This window comes from Oryza brachyantha, chromosome 8, assembly GCF_000231095.2.
Source record: "Oryza brachyantha chromosome 8, ObraRS2, whole genome shotgun sequence".
NCBI lineage: Eukaryota > Viridiplantae > Streptophyta > Magnoliopsida > Poales > Poaceae > Oryza > Oryza brachyantha.
This window is the reverse complement of record NC_023170.2, coordinates 13399012-13421660: the sequence shown is the minus strand read 5'-3', so window position 1 is coordinate 13421660 and position 22649 is coordinate 13399012. Positions and strand designations below refer to the sequence as shown.

At 40.2% G+C, this 22649-nt stretch overlaps 1 protein-coding gene across 1 annotated transcript; it reads right to left on the bottom strand.

Moving 5' to 3' along the window:
• Positions 1 to 16212: 16212 nt before the first annotated feature.
• LOC102699613 (probable alpha,alpha-trehalose-phosphate synthase [UDP-forming] 9) lies at positions 16213 to 20125 on the bottom strand. Its single transcript, XM_006659394.2, has 3 exons — positions 18193 to 20125; positions 17258 to 17531; positions 16213 to 16813 (listed from the first exon to the last, which is right to left on the bottom strand). Exons 1-3 carry the CDS (start codon positions 20061 to 20063, stop codon positions 16505 to 16507), a joined length of 2454 nt encoding a protein of 817 aa, XP_006659457.1. The 5' UTR covers positions 20064 to 20125; the 3' UTR covers positions 16213 to 16504.
• Positions 20126 to 22649: the final 2524 nt, after the last annotated feature.

Below are 22649 nucleotides of genomic sequence, written 5' to 3'. Positions count from 1 at the left end.
GAATTTTTTTAGAAACTAAACAGGCCTTAAAGGGGAAAAAAAAACATAGACACACTCCCAGCGGCCAACAAACCATTGCTGTTTAACTAGAGTGATAGGCTGCACTCTGCACGGTGCACAACTGATCCAGCTACCTGTTGCACTTGGGATGAATCCGTAAATGCAATGCACCGAGCCTTTTTTTGGTGCTCCTAGATGGCAACGTTAACGTGACATGCAGGCTAATTAATCAATCAATCACCCAACACAGCAGTAGGCAAATCTAGTCAGGATCTATATATAGCACCACCTAAGCTATAGCTCTGAACTTTTGAGCAACCAATGTCCATGGAGATCGATCGACGTCAGTATATATGCATGGCCGGGGACCGCCGCTTATATAACCGAAAGATTCAAGAGAAAGCAAACTGTGGTGGATCCATAAAATGTAAAACATGAGAGTTGGTTACCTTTTTCCTTCTCTTCTTCTTCCTCCCATATATCTTTCTCTCTTTTTTTAATGGGTGTCCGTATCCCTGGAAGCAAAACAAAGCTTGAAAACTAATGCTCGTTTTGGTCAAAAATATTTATCGTTTATAATAAAATTTGGTTAACGTTTTAAAATTATGACAATCAATTATTTCTTAAATGCGTAGTTTAAATACAAGACAAACAATATACACACATCCTTCTCGACAAATGCTACTATAATATCAAAAACATATTAGGTTTTCTAAATATAATTTAACACAAAAGTACTTATCCGACCAAATCTTACCATAAACGTCCGGAGGGAGTAAAAGAAAAAACCACCCAAAACAGTCGGTCGCGCGTACTATAGTACCACAGTTGCAGCGCGTACACGCGCGCGGAATCAGTGTATTGACGCGACGTGTGTGCGCGTTGGCAGATGGAGAGGGAGAGGAGGGCGCAATAATCGCCGGAGGACTGGCCTAATCTGTGTTTGTTCGAGTGGCACGAGAAGAGAGACCGACCCGGTGGCGAAACGGTCGCCAATAAGCAGCTTGGCAATACACTGATCGATCAAAAAGACGCGCCTCTGTACACATACATGTGTGCTCACCTTGGCGTTGCGGTATGCGTGCATATATGTGCTCCTGGGCGTGGACCACCCTACGTACGTATATCAAGATAGTAGATATTACTCGTGGGTTGACATAGGATTAACTTAAAATAATTATTATTAAGATATTATTACTATTAAATTTTTTGCATATATTTCTTATTTTTAAAGAGTATATATCTGCTTTGAATATATTGAGACCGTACGTATCAATTAACGTTGAAAAGCATTTGAACAAAATGATATATTTGTTAATACAGTTTTAAATTGTAATAAGAAATATGGGTCAATGTTGTTTTTTAGAAGTTGTGTTTTTTAAATTCTAAAATGATAGGTGTTTTTAGAGGTCACTTATTACTCTCTCTCTCTGTCCTAAAATGCAAGTAATTATAGCATTTGAATATTATCCTAAAATATAAGTATTATTTCTCCTATTTTATTCCACTTTTAATCTTACCCTTATCTATTTCTTATTTATTGAGGGACAATGTAATCTATTTTTTTCTAACGTTAATTTCTACTGGAAATACTTATATTTAAGGACTGAGACGGTAACGGGCGGATCGATCAACTTGGTGTGAAATGGAACTCAATTGGTACTGTCACATGCATGCATCATTCGGTTCGTACCCTTAATTAACCCATGAAATTCCAGACCGTCTCGATCACGCAATGCCTAGGTTAATGGGGGTCTAGCTAGCCAGGCCTTCGTCGTCGCCGGCCGGCCGTCTCTTTTAAGGTGTCTCACCTGCCACAACAGCGTCTGATCGAACACCAGTTCATAAGTACCACCATTAGCGGTGCCCAGCATCGGGTACCGTCCTGTTCAACAGTGCCATCCGTCCTCTTCAAACCAGCGAGATGGAAGCATGCAGTACGTGTCTGTCAACATTGCATTGGTCAGAAATCTCAAACAGTTTTCTATTACACATTATTGATCTTGGATCTACGCGTTTAATCATTTATCTTATTTAAAATTTATATAATTATTAATTATGTTGCTATGATTTGATTTGCTAGCAAAGGAACTACTTATAATTTTGCATATCTGCACAAAATTTTTAAATAAGATAAATAATAATCATACATGTAAAAAGTCAACGACGTTAAATAAAAAACGGTAGCTAAATTGGCTATAGTATCAAATGACATAATTGTTACCAAAAACAGAACAGTTGAAACCGATAATAGGAGAGTACCACGTAACGTGCGTGTCGGCCGGGCCTCCTCAAGGGATGGATTCTGCAAGTGGGTAATCTGGTGGACAACCCACTTAATTGGCTTATAAACGGGTTGATCGGCCTACCTACTTACGCCCTTATTTCTGGGTGTCTCTCCCTTGCCCTGGGCGCTAGTGCATATGTACGTGTTCACCTCTCACTTCGATCACGTGGTAGCTAGCTAGTTGCATGACGTACGCACCCCTTAATTTGGTGCCTGCGTCTCGTCGATCGTAGGCAGTGTGGCTAGGCCAAGTTAATGAGATTAAACGCGAGTCATGTTGCATGTTTGCTTAGGCGAGAGGAAGAGTTACGAGCTAAAGCTACAGCTATAGCTATAGCTCGGTTTAGGTAGGGCAGCGACCGACGACCGTGCTGGGAAAGAACAGGCTAGACCAAGGCTGGTATGATAAAGAACTACGATTTTTAGCTTTTTTTTTTGGTAGTTGAAAAAATATCTTGAGGTGTAAAAAGTTTAGTATACAATGCACCTCTTAGGTACTGAAATTTTATACTAAAATTTTATATATCTCAAGTTACTTTTCAATGATAATAAAAAAGTCTCTTATTTTTTATTTTTTATCAGGTTGTACATCATTCTTTCTAGAGAGAAGAGACTTAATACATAGACACGTTTTAAAATATAAGTATTTATGTATGATTTACTAGCAAAAGACTCGAGACGAGAGGAGTAATGTATCTCTAAATAAATAAATAAAAAGTACGAGGATAGAAGGGTAGGTGCGAGATAAAATAAAAATACAAATATTAAAGAAACATACATTGTATTTTAGGATTGTGATACACACGAGGAACAGAGAACCTGGGTCAAAAAGCGTTCGATGGATGCATGGATCAGGCAAATGGGCAAGGAGGACCAGCGAGCGAGCGGTGGTGGCTTTTGCTTCAGGTGCGAGTGACGCAGGTGGTGCGCGGGGCGGCAGCAAGGCAGCAGTAGTGCAGTGCAGCCCACTCTCCCACGTAGCTACTTCCCCACTCTACGGCGAGGCGACCACCCAACCAAAACCCACGAGATGATCTCGGCCGGAGTCAATGACCAGCCACTGCACGCGCGCCGTGAGTTTCGCGTGGTCTGGTCACCCGGTCAAAAACCGGGACCCCGGCAGAAGCGAGCTCTCGGTGGCGGAAGCGTATGCACGCACGCCGGCGTCCGGCGAGACCACCTGTCGGCACGGCGGAGATGCATGCATGAACGGCGGCGTGTGTTCGGCCGTACGCACGTACGTACGTGCAATGCGTGCTGCCAACGGCGGCCGGTCCCGGCCAGCATTTCCGTGCGGCCGAAAGGGTCGGGTCGGGTCGGGTTCGGATGGGTACGTACGGCGGCGGTGACAGCCGGCAGGCTGGGCTGGGCGGGCAGCGAAATTCAGAGGCTGGGAGATCTTGCCGGGCCCTGGAGATCGATCTTTTCTCTGTCGACTTTGACAAACGAACAGGCTGAGATTGATTGGATCCCGGTGCTCTGGTTGTGGCGTTTATCCATCTGGGAGATGCGAGATCTATCTTCCATTTTTATTTTCCTCTCTTTTTTTTATATACTTGTTCGTCGTTTTGAGATACTTGTACGTGGTTGTATATATCCGTTTCTTTCAAAGATATGTGATACTAAAATTTTAATATAAAATTCTTATATTAAGATTTTACACTTATCTTATAATATCTCGAGGTATTATTTTAAGTACGATAAAAAAACTCATAAGAACTATAGATAAATAAAATTACATGAACTATGAGAACCTTTCGAGAAGAACTTGGTGCAACGACCACCACACTACCCACGGTGCCACGGTGGAACACGCGGACGGTGGAACACGCGGACGGTGGAACACGGTGGAACACCCAGCCGCCAGGAGGGCAGAGGGGCCATTGCATGTATGTGTACTGCAAGACATGTGTAGGCTTACAGTATCAAGGATCCATATCTATAGTTATCAATTATTCACTCCATGGCATAGTATAAATGATGGTGTCATCTCTAAGAGAGATTGAGAATAAAAAGAAAAAAAACTATGATGTCATTGTTAAATGAGAAGTCGTTGAGGATGGGAGGGTAATTGAGAGGTAAGACCAGAAGAATTTTAAATCAGAGTTGATTTGTGGGATAACTAGCACACTAAATATCTTGTATTTAAGGATAAAGTGAAACGAACAAAAACACTTATATTATGCAACAGAAGGAGTATAAGATAGTTTTCTAGCACAATTGCCACATTATTTATTTCTTGCTTTGGACAGGGAAATATTGTCTAACTCTTTAATCATATACATTGAATTTTTAATATTAAAATTCTAATAATGTACTAAATATATACTAGTGCCCCCTTTCCAAAATATAAGGATTTTTGTTTTGTTTAGCAAAGATTAAGTTTGGGAAAAAAAGACTAGGGTGTCTCTTAATAAATAAGGAAGGAATGAGAGCAATAGAGTAGATGAAAATAAAAGGAGAAGTGATTAATGTGACAAGTAATACTATGAACAATGTCATAAAAGCTTATATTTTAGTATAAGATGAAAATTTTAGGAAAATGTTTATATTTCAAAACAGAGAGAGTATGTTTTTGAATTATTAAAATGATCCAATGACATCAAAATACGGTCCATCTAATCAGTATTTAGATCTTTCTGAATAGCAGACTTTACATGGAGTGTCCGGTTAGTACAGAAATATAGTTGAAACATATTAAAGATATCTATGAACAATTAATGGTGTATCATATTGTCTATGAGAGATAGAACTTAATTTACAATGTAATTCTATATATAATTTCAAATAATATCTATGTAACTGTATTATCGATTATACTATAGACAATCTATTATATGATGATTATTCGTATATCGTATAGATAGCATTAGGCATGTTCAAACATTAGACCGGGGCATGCTTTGAGCTGGGCTTGGAAAAAGCCCGGCCAAAAAAACTTCCAAGTTGATAATTCAAAAAACAAAGCCTAGACCCAATTTAGCTCTTAGGATTGCTCGAACCGGATCAGGATGTTCAGGTTTTTTTTAAGCTTTCTTGGACTTTTCATAAATTGTAGGCTTTAATATCTAGACCAGGCCCTAAGCCTAGCCGGTTTAAATAGGCTTACATAGCAATCATCTAAACCATTGTCTTCGGGATATGGCATGCACACACAGTACTGCATCTTTTGACCACTTGCCATACATCTAGGCTAAGGTCATCTTCAATCCTCCATGTCATCTAGTTTCTATAGCATTAAATATATTGTCATATAAGTAAAAATTTTATGTGGCAAATGAGTTAATGAGGAGAGAGAAAAAAAATATGAAGAAACCATTTTTCATGCAAGAAACCATCTCTACACAAGAACCAAGAACAAAAACAAAATGATATGTGGATAAAAGAAGATTGAAGGAAGATGATTTGATGAGAATTTAATTTGAAGACAACAACATAGTTTCTACATATAGTGTCTATATGACATGACAAGTATGAAAACTACTTGATAGTTTTTACGTTAGGAATGGCCTAAGTCTTAGAACCCTGTCGTGTCCCGATCACCAATGGTTAACATGGTAACTATCGTGAAAAAGAATCGTCTAGTTCCTCAGGTGGTGTACCCATCCCTACCAATACCTTTCTATGCTTTCTATCCATGCCATAGCCATCTCACCCATCTTGAGTTCTCAACTATATACATCAAACCAAGAAATACAACATTACAACGTAGGTGACCATGGCATGGCTCGCAGGAGGCAAGGCAGCCAAGCGCCGTATGCGTGGTAACTTTTGCCAAACTTGGCCATCTAACAAGAAACAACCAAATGAAAAAAAAACTTAATGAGGTTTTGTATGATGTTTTGCTCTACAGGTATGGAAGGTTCAAACTTGGGAGGTGTTGAGCTAGAGCTTCTGGGATCTTAATCTATGGGCTAGAAGTTTGGTCTTGGTCAACCATATCCTAACTTTTATGGCCTGACGTGATTTATCTGCACGGTAATAGGTACTGCCAGAACGGAACAGACGTGAATACATTATGGGCACCTTGGGCATGCTCAGAATTGGCAGTACATTTTCACGAAGAGATTAGATCGGTGTGAGCCTGGGATTAGATGTTGGGTTGGTGGACGGTCTAACTTTCTTTGGCCTAACTTGGTCCATCTGCTTGGTAAAAAGGTAACGGAACAGATATTGGTGGTGCCTTTTGTATGCTCAGAATTGGCAGAGCATCTTGAATATATTGCTCCTTCTATACTTCCCAGCGCACGCAACAGCTCAAAATGCGAGGTAAAGATTGGATTAGTTAATCCTGTCATGAAAGGGGGACTGAAATTAAATACTGCAGGTTTGCAAATACATCATTCATCCTAAAATAAGATTATATTTGCCTCATCTTTTTTTAATCTTAAAATAAATTTATTTTCAGCAACCACCGCAGAGTTTATAAAAATAGAGAATAAGTACTACACATCACATAATAAACGCAGCCTTATAGTTCAAATTTAAACTATAGGGTTGTGCTTACTATGAGACGGAGGTAATATATTAGAATAAGACAAAAGTAAAAAGTCGAATAAAATTGTATTTTGTATTGGTAAATGTGAGATAAATGAAAAATAAGTTCCCTCCATTTTAGAGGGAGTAACTTGCAGAATGGTTTACGGTGCTCCTGCTTTGGCCACTTATTACCCTTAATAAATGATTTTAACTACCAAGAGTAAAAGTTACTTATATTTATGTTTATGTTTAATATGCAATACACTTCGACAAGATGATATATGATTGAAGTATTTGTAAATATTTCGAAAAATAACTAGAGATTAAAGTTTAAGGATAAATAGCTCGTTGTCGAAAAAAGGATAAATATATCCTATATCAGTTACTAGCAAAAAATCCATCCATTACAACGGATTTTCTTATAGATCACAGAAGGCAAAACTGAAAGGAAAAGCCTAAAATGTTACTTGAATTGAGATAACAGCAACAGAAAATTAAAGAGTTGGCCCTCTTCCAATCTCCTCTCCTGTTAAGTTGATGAAACATATGAGAGGGTTGGTTCTAGAGAGCGCTCGCACATGTTAATAAACGGTTTTCCTTACCCCCAGAGGCAGGGTTAACCATATCCCAATGGTAAGCATTACCATGGCAAATCATGAGAATCCTTGGTTTCAAAAAAAAATTATGAGGACCCATATAAAAATGCTCAAAAGTTTAAATTACTTTTAAACATTATTTCGATTTAGTACGTTTGTGTTGTACTATTCTTACTTTACCCAGCGTTAAATGTGGTTATTACGATAACTCGACGGTAAACGATGGTTTGGAAATATCTGTAATAGTACGGGGTCTCATCTAATACTGGCCACATGTTCCCGCATGATACTGGCCATCACCAGCCAGCAGCCACCACTGGTGTTTTTTGTATGATGAAAAAAGGAACACGAATGAACGGTATATTTATAAAAGAAAAATAATTTATAAATAAAACTTTTATATGTGTACTTTTATTAATGTAAAACCAAGGCTGAAAAATAAACTACGGTGAAAAAACTTTAAAATCGACTTGAAATTTAAGATCAAAATTTTAAATTTTGGCTTATAAATATATAATCTAAATGATGTGATGTGACTCATTGTTGCGTATGTTCTTATGCTGCGTTCAGCAGCCTAGATAAAATATCTAACTCCTCTCGTTTTTTACGCGCACGCTTTTCGAACTGCTAAACTGTGCATATTTTGCAAAAATTTTCTATAGGAAAGTTGTTTAAAAAATCATATTAATCTATTTTATAATTTTTTAATAATTAATAATTAATTAATCATATATTAATCTATTACTACGTTTTGCACGCTAAATAACTAACCCACCCCTCCTCCCAACCGAACATGGCCTTACCATGTTTTGTACTAGTAGGGTCTAACAAGATCACAAAGGTCTCCTTTTCACGTCATAACAGCCTCGTGGGTTTGCTAGGAATACAGTAGTACTAGTAGTATATTAGTATAAAAACAAGTGATTATTGGTTAATTATAGATGATGATAACCATGCGACATCGTACTAACCGAACGGCTGAGACGACGTCTATTCTAAATTTGTTTTGTCATCGCAAGCTGCAGTGCCCTCCGTACTAGCGATCGAGTATTTTACCGTCGAGATCAGGGAAGTTGTCGAAATGTACCTGTCATCGTAACCGTTTAAATCAAATCGTACTTTACTTGGTTCCCGTTGTTTTCTCTCATGTGCATGACGAGCTATAGATCGGACGCCGAAAAGCGTAGACGTTCAGATCCCTTCTACTACTGCTCTTCTTTCTTTTTTTTTTCTATGATGTATACTCTATGTTCTATTTTCGAGTTCTAAAATATACTCCCTCTGTTTTATATTATAAGATTTTTTGATTTTAACTAGATTTATCCATGTATCAATGTATATGTTCTGTATATGTGTTTAGATTTATTAGCATATGTATAAATCTAGATAATGTTAGAAAATCGTATAACGTGGAGCAGTGGAAATAAATATTTATTGTTAAATAGTCATGTTAAGAATAAATAGTTTGGTGTGTAAGGGCTCCTTTGGAATAAAGTAATTTAATTTAGGGGAATTTTGAAGGATTAGAATCTTTAAAAAAAGCTCTTTAAATTAAAGGAATGCCTCTTCCAAACAATTATTTCTATAGTTTTTATGTGTTTCTTTAGTCCACAGGATTTGAGCTGATAGAGCACTCCAATCATGTATATTTTCCCTTTGTGTGTTTTGATAATCTCGCAATATATTGTAATAAAAAGTGTTTTATACTGTAAATAATGTGAAATGTGGAACAAGATTTGAATCTTACAAGTGATTATATTTTTGAACAAATGAAGTAGAATACTAGCATTAATTTTGAGATTTTCTAATACAATATAAATACTTTTGGTGCACTGATTTCAACTTACGGTACTCCGGCCATTGCAGTTGCAGCCAATCAGATGCTCTAAAATGAAATCTAAGCAATTAAAAATTCATAAATTGACCAATAAGATTAGTGGAATGGAATAGGAGTATTTTGTTTCAACTTTAGTACTATCTGCTAAAAATCTAATGTTTATATTTTTAGAAAAAAGGTAATATGAACGGGGTGAAATTTGCAGTCAGAGAATGGATCAGATTCTTATCAACTCCAGACCGTAATTGCTCCGTGCAGCAGCGATTTTCACGGGAGATTTGATTTTGTCAGATTTGATGCGCCCGGCTTGTTGATTACGGTCTGATCTGACTGACAGAGGATTAAGACCATATCTAAGAGAATGTAATATTTTACTTGCCAAGAAATTATATTAAGTTTATCTTAAAATGTTGGACATAAAAGTTACATACTACTCCAACAACAGAAATCTAAAACTGAATAACTTGTATTAGGGACACATATTTTTGCTCCAAATATATTATATAAGTAAGCTAATTTTAAACATGTGTAAATATTGGAAATGTATTTTATAATCTGTTGGAGATATATTTTGTAGCTCAATTCCCAAATTTTAGTTTATAGATCTGTTTTAGACCTCTGTCGTAGATGCTCTTCATTGTTTGAGGTGCACGTTTCATGCATGTTTATATGCCATATTTTTAGTAATCTGTGGATCTTAAAATCGTGGATATCGTGCTGCTATCAGTTGTCGATTTCGATGAACAATATCAATTCATTCTTTTCTTTTCTTTTTTGCTGCAGATTCTTTCTGCAGCCAACAGGTGGTAGGAGGCAACTTCTGCTAACAGGTCGCCCAATACAAATCCACCCTGTTTTTGTTGACTCTCTATTGATCAATTGACTCATCCAATCTCTTTTCCTACTTTGGACACAAATAATGCATGATTTGGTTGCGATTTGTACACATATCCAGTCAAATCCAATCAAGCCGCGCCAATTATCAACAGTGGCCTTAACTTATCCACAGCAGCTAAACGCCAACCATATTTCCAACCATAGCTCATGGAATTATGGAAACCTACCATCTCTGCTAGGATTACAAAACCGACGGAGGGGGTTATTGTTTGTTTTTTTTTCATTGAAAAAGATAAACAGCATATTTATAAATAAAAATTTTATATATTTATTTTTAGTGATCTAGAAGTCAAGACCGAAAAATAAATTTCAGTGAAAAATCTCATAATCAACTCCCAAATTTAGAGTTAAAAATTTAAATTTTTGACATATAAACGTAAGCAGAAGCGATAAGATGAAGTTGAGGTTCTGGTAGTTTGACTGGATGGATAATACAAATCGTTTCATTTTTCGATCAAGTTTTATAAAAGTCAAACTGAATAATACTCCCTCTATTTTTTATTTTTTATATAATGTGGTTGACCTTTGGATCTATATTTAACCGTTTGTTTTATTTTAAAATTTTATTCAAATATACAAAATTATAAGTCGTACTTGAAGTTTGTATAGTAATAATCAAATTATAATAAAATAATTAATAATTATATATATATATTGAATATGATGAATGGTCATATGTGAACATAAATGTTAACGGCGTCATATAAAAATAAACATGAAAGGAGTCTTTTTTTTAAACAAAATCTGTCCAGGTTTTATCTGCTTTTATCGGTTTATCCATGATTTTTATGAAATCTAGAGATACCACCCGAAGCGATTTTTTACCTGGTGTCGAGATCGTGAACCCTGATTGTTCTCTACCATCTAGCCTCGAGCTCATCGTGCACGGCGATCCAACGACTTGCTTGTTCGTAGACATGGATAGTTTGGAATTTTTTATAGAAATATTATTTTTTTAATGGAAAATCGAAAGATTAGAGGCCACATACCTAAAATCGAATAAGGGTTTGTCGACGTTGGGCAGGTCGACTCGGGACCTGTCGACACAGGCCCCATGTCCCCCGCATGTTGATAGGCCCCATTTCCACGGCCCCATTTCCACGCCCTCGGACTCTGGGACGTCGACAGGACCCTGTCGATCGTTGGCATGTCGACAGGACCTTTCCTATCGCCTAGCAGCAATACGATAGGTGACTGAAAATTTTATATTAAATAAAAAATTGTCGGCACCGCTCGCTATAAAAACAACGAGCTCACACCGCAGCGAAACATACAATCTTTCGCTACTCAATCCTTCTGTACCATGGGAGAGGCTCCACTCCTTGAAGCAAGCAAGCAGAGTATGTTTAACAGGTAAATTAGGATTACCAAAAAGCCAATTCAGTTTTTTCTAGTAGTCTACTTATAGAGATACTGAAAAGGTTGTTAGTGATCCTAATTGATCTGTTCAGCATAGTATGCTTATAGAGCGAGGAGTAGGGATAAATCGTTATTCAAACTGTTCATACAACTTAATAGCAAGATAAAAATTGTAGTATATTGTAAATTCAGTTTGATAATTTTGGTTTAATGGTAATATTTGCTAAGTTCACAGCTATTGAGAACTAATGGTACTTATTTACTTTGGCAACCTTACATGTCACTATATAAAACTATATAATTAGGATATTCATAACTTGTATCAATATATAGTTGTATTATGGCTTTATCACCCAAACGGAATCTGTTTGGTTGTATCATAAATTATTTAGTATTAAATTTAGTGCTAAATTAAGCTAATATTTTAATAAATTTGATTTGTGGTTATGGTTCATAGTAACCATTGCTGTACATAATGATCTCATTAAAGGTTGTGTATGCCGCGCACGGAAGTATTTCAGTGGATGCAAAAATAAACATAATGGAATTGCATATTAATTAATAATTTTTATTCCATTAATATGCACTTCCTGTCGACGTCCCCGAGTCCGACATGGCGTCGGTGCGGCATGAAAATGGGGCCTGTCAACATGCGGGGGACATGGAGCCTGTCAGTATGTCGCATGTTGACAGGATGTCGGTATGCGGTGTGTCGACAGATCCCCAGTCGACCTGCCCAATGTCGATATACCCTTATTCTTGCGATTTTGGGTACATAGCTTCTAATCTTGCGATTTTTCATTAAAAAATAATATTTCTATAAAAAAATCGATAGTTTGGAAAGATGCACGCGTGTGCATCGGGTTAATTCCTGCAGACTAAACAAGAACAATGTAGCAGGTTATCCAAATATCCACGGAATGTGCAGCACGTGGCATCGGTGATGGAGAAAAGGATTCAGCAATTGTAGTACTAATCTTGTAGACTTGCTGGACTTCTTTGCCAGTTCCTTCGTTGTTACCACCGTTTTATACTCATTTCATAATGAAAAAAAAAATACTCTTAACAACAGCAGGTAAAATTTAGGCAAAATTTGCTACAGGGCATTAAAAAATGTATAATTAGCCGGTGAACATCGTAAGATCACGAATTTGCTGTAGGATACCACAAAAATGTGGTAATTATCTAGTAGACACTCCGACCATTATTTTATTAATTTTGAAGTCAAAAATTTTAAAAATAACGAGATTACCCTTGGTGGCCAACCTGTTATGCCGACTGGGTCTAGTCGAACTAGACCCAGTTGGTCTCGGCGCCGGACCCTAGCCTATAGGGCAACTGAGGTAGGCGGCGGCCGCGGCGACCCAGCTGCGGTGAGGATGGCGACGACCCAGCCACCGAGGGCAATCTTGTCATTTTTAAAAAAATTACTTTGAAATTAATAAAATAATGGTCGGGGTGTCTACCAGCTAATTACCATATTTTTGTAGTGACCTGCAACAAATTCATGATCCTATGGTGTCCACCGGCTAATTACACGTTTTTCAATGTCCTGTAGCAAACTTTGCCTAAAATTTACTCCCTTCATTCTTTCATAATTGTCATAGTTAATAAGTACACCCCCTCCAGTTTGATAATTCTTACTGTTTTGGACAACGATACGATATTTCAAATCTATCTTGAACCATGATTTTCTATTAGAATATATATATATAAATATTTAAAAGTTATTAATGGTCAACCTTTTAACAATTTGACCAACTCTTATTCAAAATGATAAGAATTATGAAACTGAAGGAAGTATTGTTGTAACTTTGACCTAACAATTTTAAAATGATTAGATTTTCGAGAGGGGAAGTTTAATACTTATAGTATGTAATACACTTCAATAAGATAACATCTATTTAATTATTTAGAATGTTGTTGAAAAATGAATTGTCAATGTTTAAATGAATATCACTTCATGATAAGTACAAAGGAACAGATGGCCAATTTCTTAATTTCTATAAACAGGCCTAAAATGAGATATTTGGAGTATATATCTTTTCATTAGAAACATTTTTCAAGGGACAGGATAGAAAGGTTGGGTACAGAGAATGAGAAACCGAGGAAAAAGAAAGGACGGCATTAGAGACCATGCTCCCAAAAGTCGGAGGATATATCATATATGTGATACTATCTCCGTACAAATATTAAACACATATGTCTCAGAATGGTTGGATTAAAAATTCTTCCAGATAAGAAAAAAACTAAGGGAAAAAGCCACCTAACAGGACCAACCATGCTGGATTTCTTTTCCGGCGGTACAATTATTATGAACTTGTTGGAGTACCAGCAAGATATAGTCATGAGTTGATGACTTATCAATTGCACTAGTGGGCGGCTTAAATATCAACAGTACTGTACATGCATGATAGTCCAATTCCACAAACACGACAGTTTATGCATGTAGGATCAAGCAAAAGGCTATCTTCCAGGCTAAATATATCCATGTATATATATCCATCCATCCATCTTCCGCTTTGGTGGCATCGTTTTCAAACAAAAAGAGAATTTCTTGCGCCCCAGTATCATCCTCTTCCGTAGCTGGACAAGGCCTTATCCGGCACGACAAGTCCACTTCTACCTGAATACCTGATCATCTCATCTCCTGAACTTTTGTAATCTCTTCCTAATTAATCAGCCTGAGCTTTACTACTTGGTTACGTAGCTGCATCGCATGGTTGCAGTGTTGCATTCACCTTAAGAAGGACGGCAGCGGCATTCCAAAAGGGCCTCCTAATTAACAATCGCAGGAAGTGCTGCTACACATGTTACAGCGCTGGCGTACGTGGTCCACTAGCAACTCCATGCAGGACACGGATCGATCGTGATGTGACACGAGTGCGTGCGTGTGTGTGCCTGTCCTTTGGATCCTAAGCTAACGCTGCAAGAAACCTAGCTTCAATCTGCTAAATCGTCTACGTACGATCGATCGATCGAGCAGCTGGTTTGGTTTGTCACGGTTCCTTTTTGGTTGTTACTGCTTCTCTGCTTATGCCATATCGCCATCAGAGACCTTGCTTTTGTTTACCAGGACTATTCAAGAAAGCGTTGTAGTGAGTGTGTGTATAAGGGATGATTGTTTGAATTTTTTATAAAAAATCAAACAATATGTTTATAAATAAAAAATAATTTATAAATTAAACTTTTATATGCGTATTCTTTGCGATTTAAAAGTTAAATCTGGAAAATAAACTTGGTAAAAAAACCCAAAATAACCTCTAAATTTAAGGGTGAAAATTTAATTTTAGTTTATAAGCTTAAACATAAGTAAAAAAAAGAGTGTATATACTATTCCGAGCAAGATTGCACTTGCTCACGTTTAGGCTGTGGCCTGTGCATGTGTTGCCGGGATGGCAGTCAGAGAAAGTGGGCTGACAAAGGAAGGCATTGTTTAGTTCTCCAAATTTTTTTTCTAAAAACATCATATCGAATTTTTAGACACCTAAATAAAATATTAAATATAGATGAACCAAAAAATTAATTACACAGTAATGGAAGAAATCTTGAGACGAATCTTTTGAGCCTAATTAATTAGTCCATGATTAGCCATAAATGCTACAGTAACTAACATGTGCTAATGACGGATTAATTAGGCTCAAAAGATTTGTCTCGCGGTTTCTAGGCTAGCTGTGAAATTCGTTTTTCCATTCGTGTCCGAAAACCTCTTCTGACATCCAGTCAAATATTTGATGTGACACTTCTCTCAAAAATTTTTTTAATCTAGACAGCACCGAAGGCATCTGATCGAGACGACACATGAGAGAGAGTGAGAGAGTTGGAGTTCTGCAAGCATGCGGCACCTGAAACGGGGTGACGGTAACAGCCGTACGTCGACGGGCTCGACGAGATACCGATGCAGAGGATCGACGGGAGAAGTAAGCGAAGAATCGACGGGAATTCGAGCGACTTTTCCACCCCGTAGACGTAGTAGAGCTTGGTAGTACGACCGTGGGTGCGCATGCATGCGCGACCAAGTCGAGGCAACGGTGGAGGCTTCGCCGTCCACGCTCCCCGGTGGGAGTCACCCAAACGGCGAACGGCGACGACGACGATGCCGCGCTTGCTTCCTGGCATAGCTTAGCTTGGCCGCCGCCCGTCGGTGTCGCGCGCGCGGGTGTCGGGGAAGACTCGGACACCGGCACGCCGTGCTCCTGGCCTCCTTTCTCCGCTTCTCCTGTCTATCTCTCCTCCGGTTGCGGAATGATATACCCGTAGAATAATAAGACTACTCCAGTGGTAGCTTTCATGCTATTAGCTCTTACAGTTGTACACGAGCCAAGCGTTTCTGTTGTTCGCTGCTCCACGTAGCATCTTATCTGTCGCTGTCAAAACTGGAGCAGCGCACCGAACAAACGCCACGGCGTCGACGGATGTCGTGTCCAGCGCAACTGCAAGCGAAACAGTTGGAACAGGCCGGGTCTTTTTGATCTCTGGAAAGCCTCGCGGCAGGCAACCAACAGAATCCAGCTGGTCTGAGGCGAGAGGAGAATGGCGAGGCTGTGTAGTGCTGTACAGGTGTTGGCTCGCCGCGGAGACGGTACAGTGCGGGGCATTTAACACCAAGCTGCCGCCTGTAGAACTGGTAGAGAGCTGGGAGCATGAGAGCAGAGCAGGACAGCTATCAGAAGATCCAGCTGCAGAGCTGCTGCTACTTCGACGCATTGACGCAGCCGCCGATCTCGGGTGAGGTAAAGAAGAACTATCTAAACAGATTGGTAAGCGAACCATGATTTTGTTTCTTCTGGTTTCTGACGATCTAGGCAGGAAAAACAAAAACCTTTGACGTTTGTACAAAGGAAACTGCCTACCGGGTAAAACATGAACATCTGTAACCTAACGATCGATCACTAGTCAGTTTGAATAAACTTTGCCCTTTTACCCCCGTTCTCACACCTTCCCCAAAAAATCGTTTCTTCTCTCTTTCTGCTAATTACAAAAAGGAATCATGAACGAAATGAACGGCTCCATCCACGAGCATGTCACGCGACCTCTTCTCTTGATCCTTCACTCTAGCGGATTTTCGAACGTGACGGGTGCCGCGGGGTGCTGCGGAATCGACGAGTCCGTCTTCAGGCCCTGGAGCATCTTGAGAACATCCTCCGGGTCATCCAGGTAGTACTTGGCCGAGCTTGGCTTGTTGCCGACAGTGCAGGGGAAGATCTGAGTAGTCTCCGGGAATGCACTGCTGCTCATTGCCTCAAACATGTCTTCATCGGACCGGTCATCACCAACGCAGAGGATGAAATCTGGCAAGCTGCCACGATCTCCAATGGTTGAAATGAGGCTCCGCACGGCTACTCCTTTGCCCACACCCTGCACATTAATAATATTATAGCCAGCGAGACAAAATGGGGCAAGTGATGGCACAAAAAAATAAGACTGGTGAGGAGATAAGCTGGACAATGAGAAAAAAATATACAGCCGACAGAAGATATGTAGCAGTCATGGCCCATGAAATTTTTATTAGACCGAATTATATTGAATGATGCAGTACGTGCTAAAGGGATATGATAGCTGAATATGAGGTGGATGAAGCTTCTTAAAGTCGGTCTAATCTAATGTCTTTTGGTCTGAAAGCAATGCTTGCTTGATCATGACAGCTATCGGTGGAATTGAGACTTGTTCTTTTCGTCTTGGTTTCAGCATACGAAAGTGAGATAGCAATCCAAAAAGATGATACAGAGATATATTGGATGTGAACCCTTTTTGAATACTAAAGAGATGATACGGGGGAGACTTTAATGCAGGTTTCCGTACCTGAGGATTAATTTCAACAATTTGATGTCCACTCTTCACATAGACTGGCTCGTTCGCAAGCACATTCTGCAGGTGGTCCTGGAGCTCCTTGGCTTGACATGATCCAAAATCCGGATCAGCCTCCTCGTAGTGCCACACTAGTGATGTTTCTTTAACCTCGATGTATGACCCATCGGTTGCATCAGTGTAGTGCTTCATTACAGGCTCAGCGATGTTCTTCCAATCAAAATTTGTCACCAACTTGCATGACTCCCAGGGAGAATCCCTGCTCCACCTGATAAACAAAACAGAGTTACTTCAAGAAGCAGCCAATCTTATTCCTTAATCTCCTCACAATCACATGCACACCATCATAAAGTAATCTTAGAATCAAGAAGTTCAATCCCATTGGAGTAGTCAGTTGTTGCTATGTAGTATTGTCTATAGCGTGAAGAGCCTATATAAAATTCAGAACTACTAATTCCAATACTTTGTAGAGCATTGTCAATCAACATCGACTCATTACCAACCTTTTCGGTATACTAGATAAAGCAATTCCTCTTTGTGCATGCTCAGATATACTATTTCATTTAGAACATGTGTATGCTAATAGAAAAGGTAGAAGCACAAAGTCTCTATCTAAATACTACCAGTATCTACGAGTATTTTGTAGTAACACATAGTGCAAGCCAGCAGTTTCTCACCCAGTTCAGTTCAGGGTAGTGACCTGATTAAAGAAGAATTGCTAGTTCAAGTATACACAATGCAGGATGGTTTCTAGTAGTATCAATTAAACAAAGGCATAAATGAAAATATCGAATACTAAAGTGCTGCCATACCCAGGCCACCTTATCCATTTTGTCACCTAACAATGGCTAAGCCGACAGCAAGCACAATTTCACCTACCCAACAAAGGAACATGCCAAGAGAATAGGGAGGAAAAATCTCGTGTTTACCTTGTGAAGTAGCCGTGCTCTGCAGAGATCCCCATCCTCTCGCACGGTGCAAACCATTTGGCCAATTCATCCTTCCCCCGCCCACTGACAACGAAAACGGTGTTCGCTGGATCTGAGCACAATGCATTCAGAGTACGGATCACTTTCTCACTGGGCTCCTTGTTGATCAGCCCCTGTGGCATCACTGTGCCATCGTAGTCCAGTAAAATGAGCCTGTTGCCAGTCTGGCGGTACGCCGGGTCAATGTGATCAGGTGAGAGTTTCTGGAAGTTGGGGCCGAGCGCGACGACGCGGAAGCTCATGCTGAGGCCGAAGCTGAGCATCACCATGGACGAGTTGTCCTTGGAGGCCTTCTGCAGGTCCTGGTCGAACGACTGCGCCCAGTAGACGACGTCGTGCGTGCTCACGTACCTGTAGTGCTTCTCCTGGCGCAGCCGCTGCTCGGTGTTGCTCATCTTCAGCGCCGTGTTCATGGCGTCCGCGACGTCGTCCACATTCCACGGGTTGATGCGGATCGCGCCGCTCAGCGACGGTGAGCACCCGACAAACTCTGACACGATAATGGTGCTCTGCCTCGGCTTCCCGGACGAAGCGTTGGGAACCGGGCCCTCCTGCCGGCACACGGTGTAGAAGTACGGTATCCTGTTCAGCCCGTCGCGCACGGCATTCACGACGCAGATGTCCGCGGAAGTGTAGAACGCCACCTTGTCGTGCATCGGCATGGCTCCGTCGATCACAACCACTGGTTCGTACCCTTCCCAGCCGAACCGGCCATTGATCCGGTCACGGATCGCCAGCACCTCCGCGTGGACCTCGTCGACGTCGCGGCCAAGGCTCCGCGCCGGGTTGTTGATCTGCACGAGAACCACCTGGCCGCGCAAGTTCGCCCGCGACTCCAGCAGCCTCTCCATGGCCAAGAGCTTAAGCCCAATCCCCTTGAACAAATCCATGTCGTCCACGCCGAGCATCAGCCAGCGGCCCCTGTACTTGTCAACGATCTCCTTAGACTTGGCGACCGTCTCCGGCAACGGCAAGACCGCGCGGAGCTGGCCCATGTCGATGCCGACGGAGAGGATCTTCACGACCACCGTGCGGCCGTAGTACTCGATGCCTATGTAGCCGCGGCTCGAGCGGTTGGAGAGGCCGAGGACCCTGGAGCACGAGGAGAGGAAGTGGCGCGCGTAATCGAAGGTGTGGAAGCCCACGAGATCGGCGTTGAGGAGGGCGCGGAGGAGGTCCTCGCGAACGGGGATGGCGCGGAAGAGCTCCGAGGTGGGGAAGGGAGAGTGGAGGAAGAAACCGATGCGGGCGCTTGGGGATTTATGGCGCAGGAAGGTGGGGAACGCCCAGAGGTGGTAGTCGTGGACGAACACGAGGTCCTCGTCGGGGTTGAGGAGCTCGAATACGCGCTCGGCGAACTGCGTGTTGACGGTGAGGAAGGTGCGGTAGAGGTCGTTGTTGAAGGGAAGCCCGCCACCGGTGCCGTAGGAGGGCGCGAGCGGGAGGAGGTAGTGGAGCACCGGCCACAGGTAGTGCTTGCAGAAGCCATCGTAGAAGTCGGCGTGGACCTTGGCGGAGACGAACACCGGGTAGCAGGAGAACCGCGCGAGGAGGTCGGCCGCGAGCTCGTCGGACGCGGGGACGGCCTCCGTGACGGCGGAGGGGAGCACGCCGACGAAGACGACGGGGCGGGGGAAGCCATGGGAGAGCTGGAGCGGGAGCGCCTGCGGGTCGAGGGAGAAGTCGAACCCGTGCGGCGCGTCCGGGTTGGGATCCGCGAGGAGTGGGAGGCGGTGGGCGACCACCACCCGGCGCGGCTCCGTCGGAGTCGGCGGGCGGCCCTCGTCGCCGGAGCTGGAGGGGGAGGGCATCGTCACGGCAAACACGGGGGAGGAGGGGGAGGGGGTGTTTGGCCGTTCGGGTTTTCGTGGGAATTGGAAGGGGGTGGGCCGGGGCCTATTTGTTAGCCGCGCCTCGAGGGAGGACGAGGAACCCAGCTGGCAGGCTTTTTTTTACAGCCTGGACCCTGACGTTACCGGTTTTTTCAAAAATCAAACCGGGAGAAATGTGTGCGGTTTTGCAGCCCCGTCCTATGTTATATCCATTTTTCTTTTTTTTGTTTTGCTAAACTTATCTTACTCACCAAACAGAAAATGTGATGCAGTGGTTTATGTATTACAGAAATAAAATTTATATTCCAAAGTATTATGAGGATTATTCTGTAAAATACAATGATTGCTTAGTATCTACGCTATTCGTATCTGTCATTTAATACGCGAGTTAAATTTTATTTGTTGTTACGTGGTTAATGGTGCGCGCTCGTCTGGACTAGTTTTGCCGTATTTACGGCTAATGATTTTTTACAGCTGGCATCAAAATTAAAAAGTATGAGAATTTATGTTTTAAAATAAAACGTTAGCTTAAAATCTAAGCTATTGGTGTAAGTCATTTACTACACTAATTAAGGTTTTTGTGCCGTTTTGTGTTTAGTGAAGTGGGCTCCCTCTCAAAAGCTTTGTACATTTCCGACGTGTGATTGTTTCAGTGTTCTATAGACGCAACGGGTCACTTTTTACGACAATAGATAAGAGTTCACTATTAGCAGTAACATTGAAAAGATATTGTGGCAACAAAACATCTTCATGGTTCATCTTATACGATGAATGAAAACATGTACATTTGATAAAAAAATTTGTGCAGAATAGAAAATATGATGCATGTAATAGAAAATATGATACAACAATTGTACAAGGACTATGCTATAAAATAAAAGGTATGCTTAATATCTACGCCGGTTAAAATTTATTTGTTGTTATGCGATTATTGGTGCGCGCTTGTCTGGACTAGTTTTGTCGCATTTACGGCTAATGATTTTTTACGGCCAGCATCAAAATTAAAAAGTATGATAATTTATATTTTAAAATAATACGTTAGCTTAAAATCTACGCTATTGGTATAAGTCATTTACTACACTAATTAAGGTTTTTATGCCGTTTTGTGGTTAGTAGAGTGGGCTCCTCCTCAAAAGCTTTGCACATTTACGATGTGTGATTGTTTCAATGTTCTATGCTATGGACACAACGGGTGATTTTTTATGACAATAAATAAGAGTTCACTATTAACAGTTACATTGAAAATATATAGTTGCCAACAAAGCTGGTTCATCTTATACGATGAATAAAAGTATGTAATTTGATAAAAAAAATTGTGCATAATAGAAAATGTGATACACGTAATAGAAAATGTGATATAACAATTGTATAAGGACTATGCTATAAAATAAAAGGTCTGCTTAATATCTATGTCAGTTCAAATTTATTTGTTTTTATGCGGTTATTGGTGCGCGCTCCTCTAGACTAGTTTTGTCGCATTTACGACTGATGATTTTTTACAGCTGGCATCAAAATTAAAAAGTATGAGAATTTATGTTTTAAAATAAAACGTTAGCTTAAAATCTACGCTATTGGTGTAAGTCATTTACTACACTAATTAAGGTTTTTGTGCCGTTTTGTGTTTAGTGAAGTGGGCTCCTCCTCAAAAGTTTTGTACATTTACGACGTGTGATTGTTTCAGTGTTCTATAGCTATAGACGCAACGGGTCACTTTTTACGACAATAGATAAGAGTTCACTATTAGCAGTAACATTGAAAAGATATGGTTGGCACCAAAGCATCTTCATGGTTAGTCTTATACGATGAATAAAAATATGTACATTTGATAAAAAAATTTGCACAATAGAAAATGTGATATACGTAATAGAAAATGTGATACAACAATTCTATAAGGACTATGCTATAAAATAAAATGTATGCTTAATATCTACACCGGTTAAAATTTATTTGTTTTTATGTGGTTACTGGTGTGCGCTCCTCTGGACTAGTTTACTGCTTTAACGACTAACGTTTTCACGACTAGCATCAAAATTTAAAAGTATGAGAATTATGTTACAAAATAAAACGCTAGCTTAAAATCTATGCTATTTATGTAAGTCATTTGCTGCACCAATTAAGGTTTTCGTGGCATTTTGTGGTTAGTGGAGTGGGCTCCTCCTCAAAAGCTCTGCGCATTTACGACTTGCGATGTGCTCTATGCTATGGACACACAACTGGTGATTTTTTTATGACTAAATGAATAAGAATTCACTATTAGCAATAACATTGAAAAGGTATGGTTGCAATAATGCATCTTCATGTTCATCCTATACGATGAATGAAAACCTATACATTTGATAAAATATTTTGTGCACAATAGAAAATATGATATACGTAACTGAAAATGTGACACAAAAATTATAAAAAGACTATGGTATAAAATAAAAGGTTTGCTTAATATATACTCCATTCATGTCTATCATTTACTACACCAATCAAGTATACTACATCGTTTTGCGGTTAATGGCGTATGCTCCTCCTAGTGCGCTTTGCGTATTTACGACTAATAATTTTTGTTAGTGCTCA

Excerpts from the sequence above, each read along its gene's own strand:
- LOC102699613 (XM_006659394.2), bottom strand. The coding sequence starts at position 20,063 with ATGCCCTCCCCCTCCAGCTCCGGCGACGAGGGCCGCCCGCCGACTCCG. Across the intron at positions 17,532-18,192 it reads GAGCACGGCTACTTCACAAG|GTGGAGCAGGGATTCTCCCT; the intron begins GTAAACACGAGA and ends TTTGTTTATCAG. Across the intron at positions 16,814-17,257 it reads TTGTTGAAATTAATCCTCAG|GGTGTGGGCAAAGGAGTAGC; the intron begins GTACGGAAACCT and ends ATTAATGTGCAG.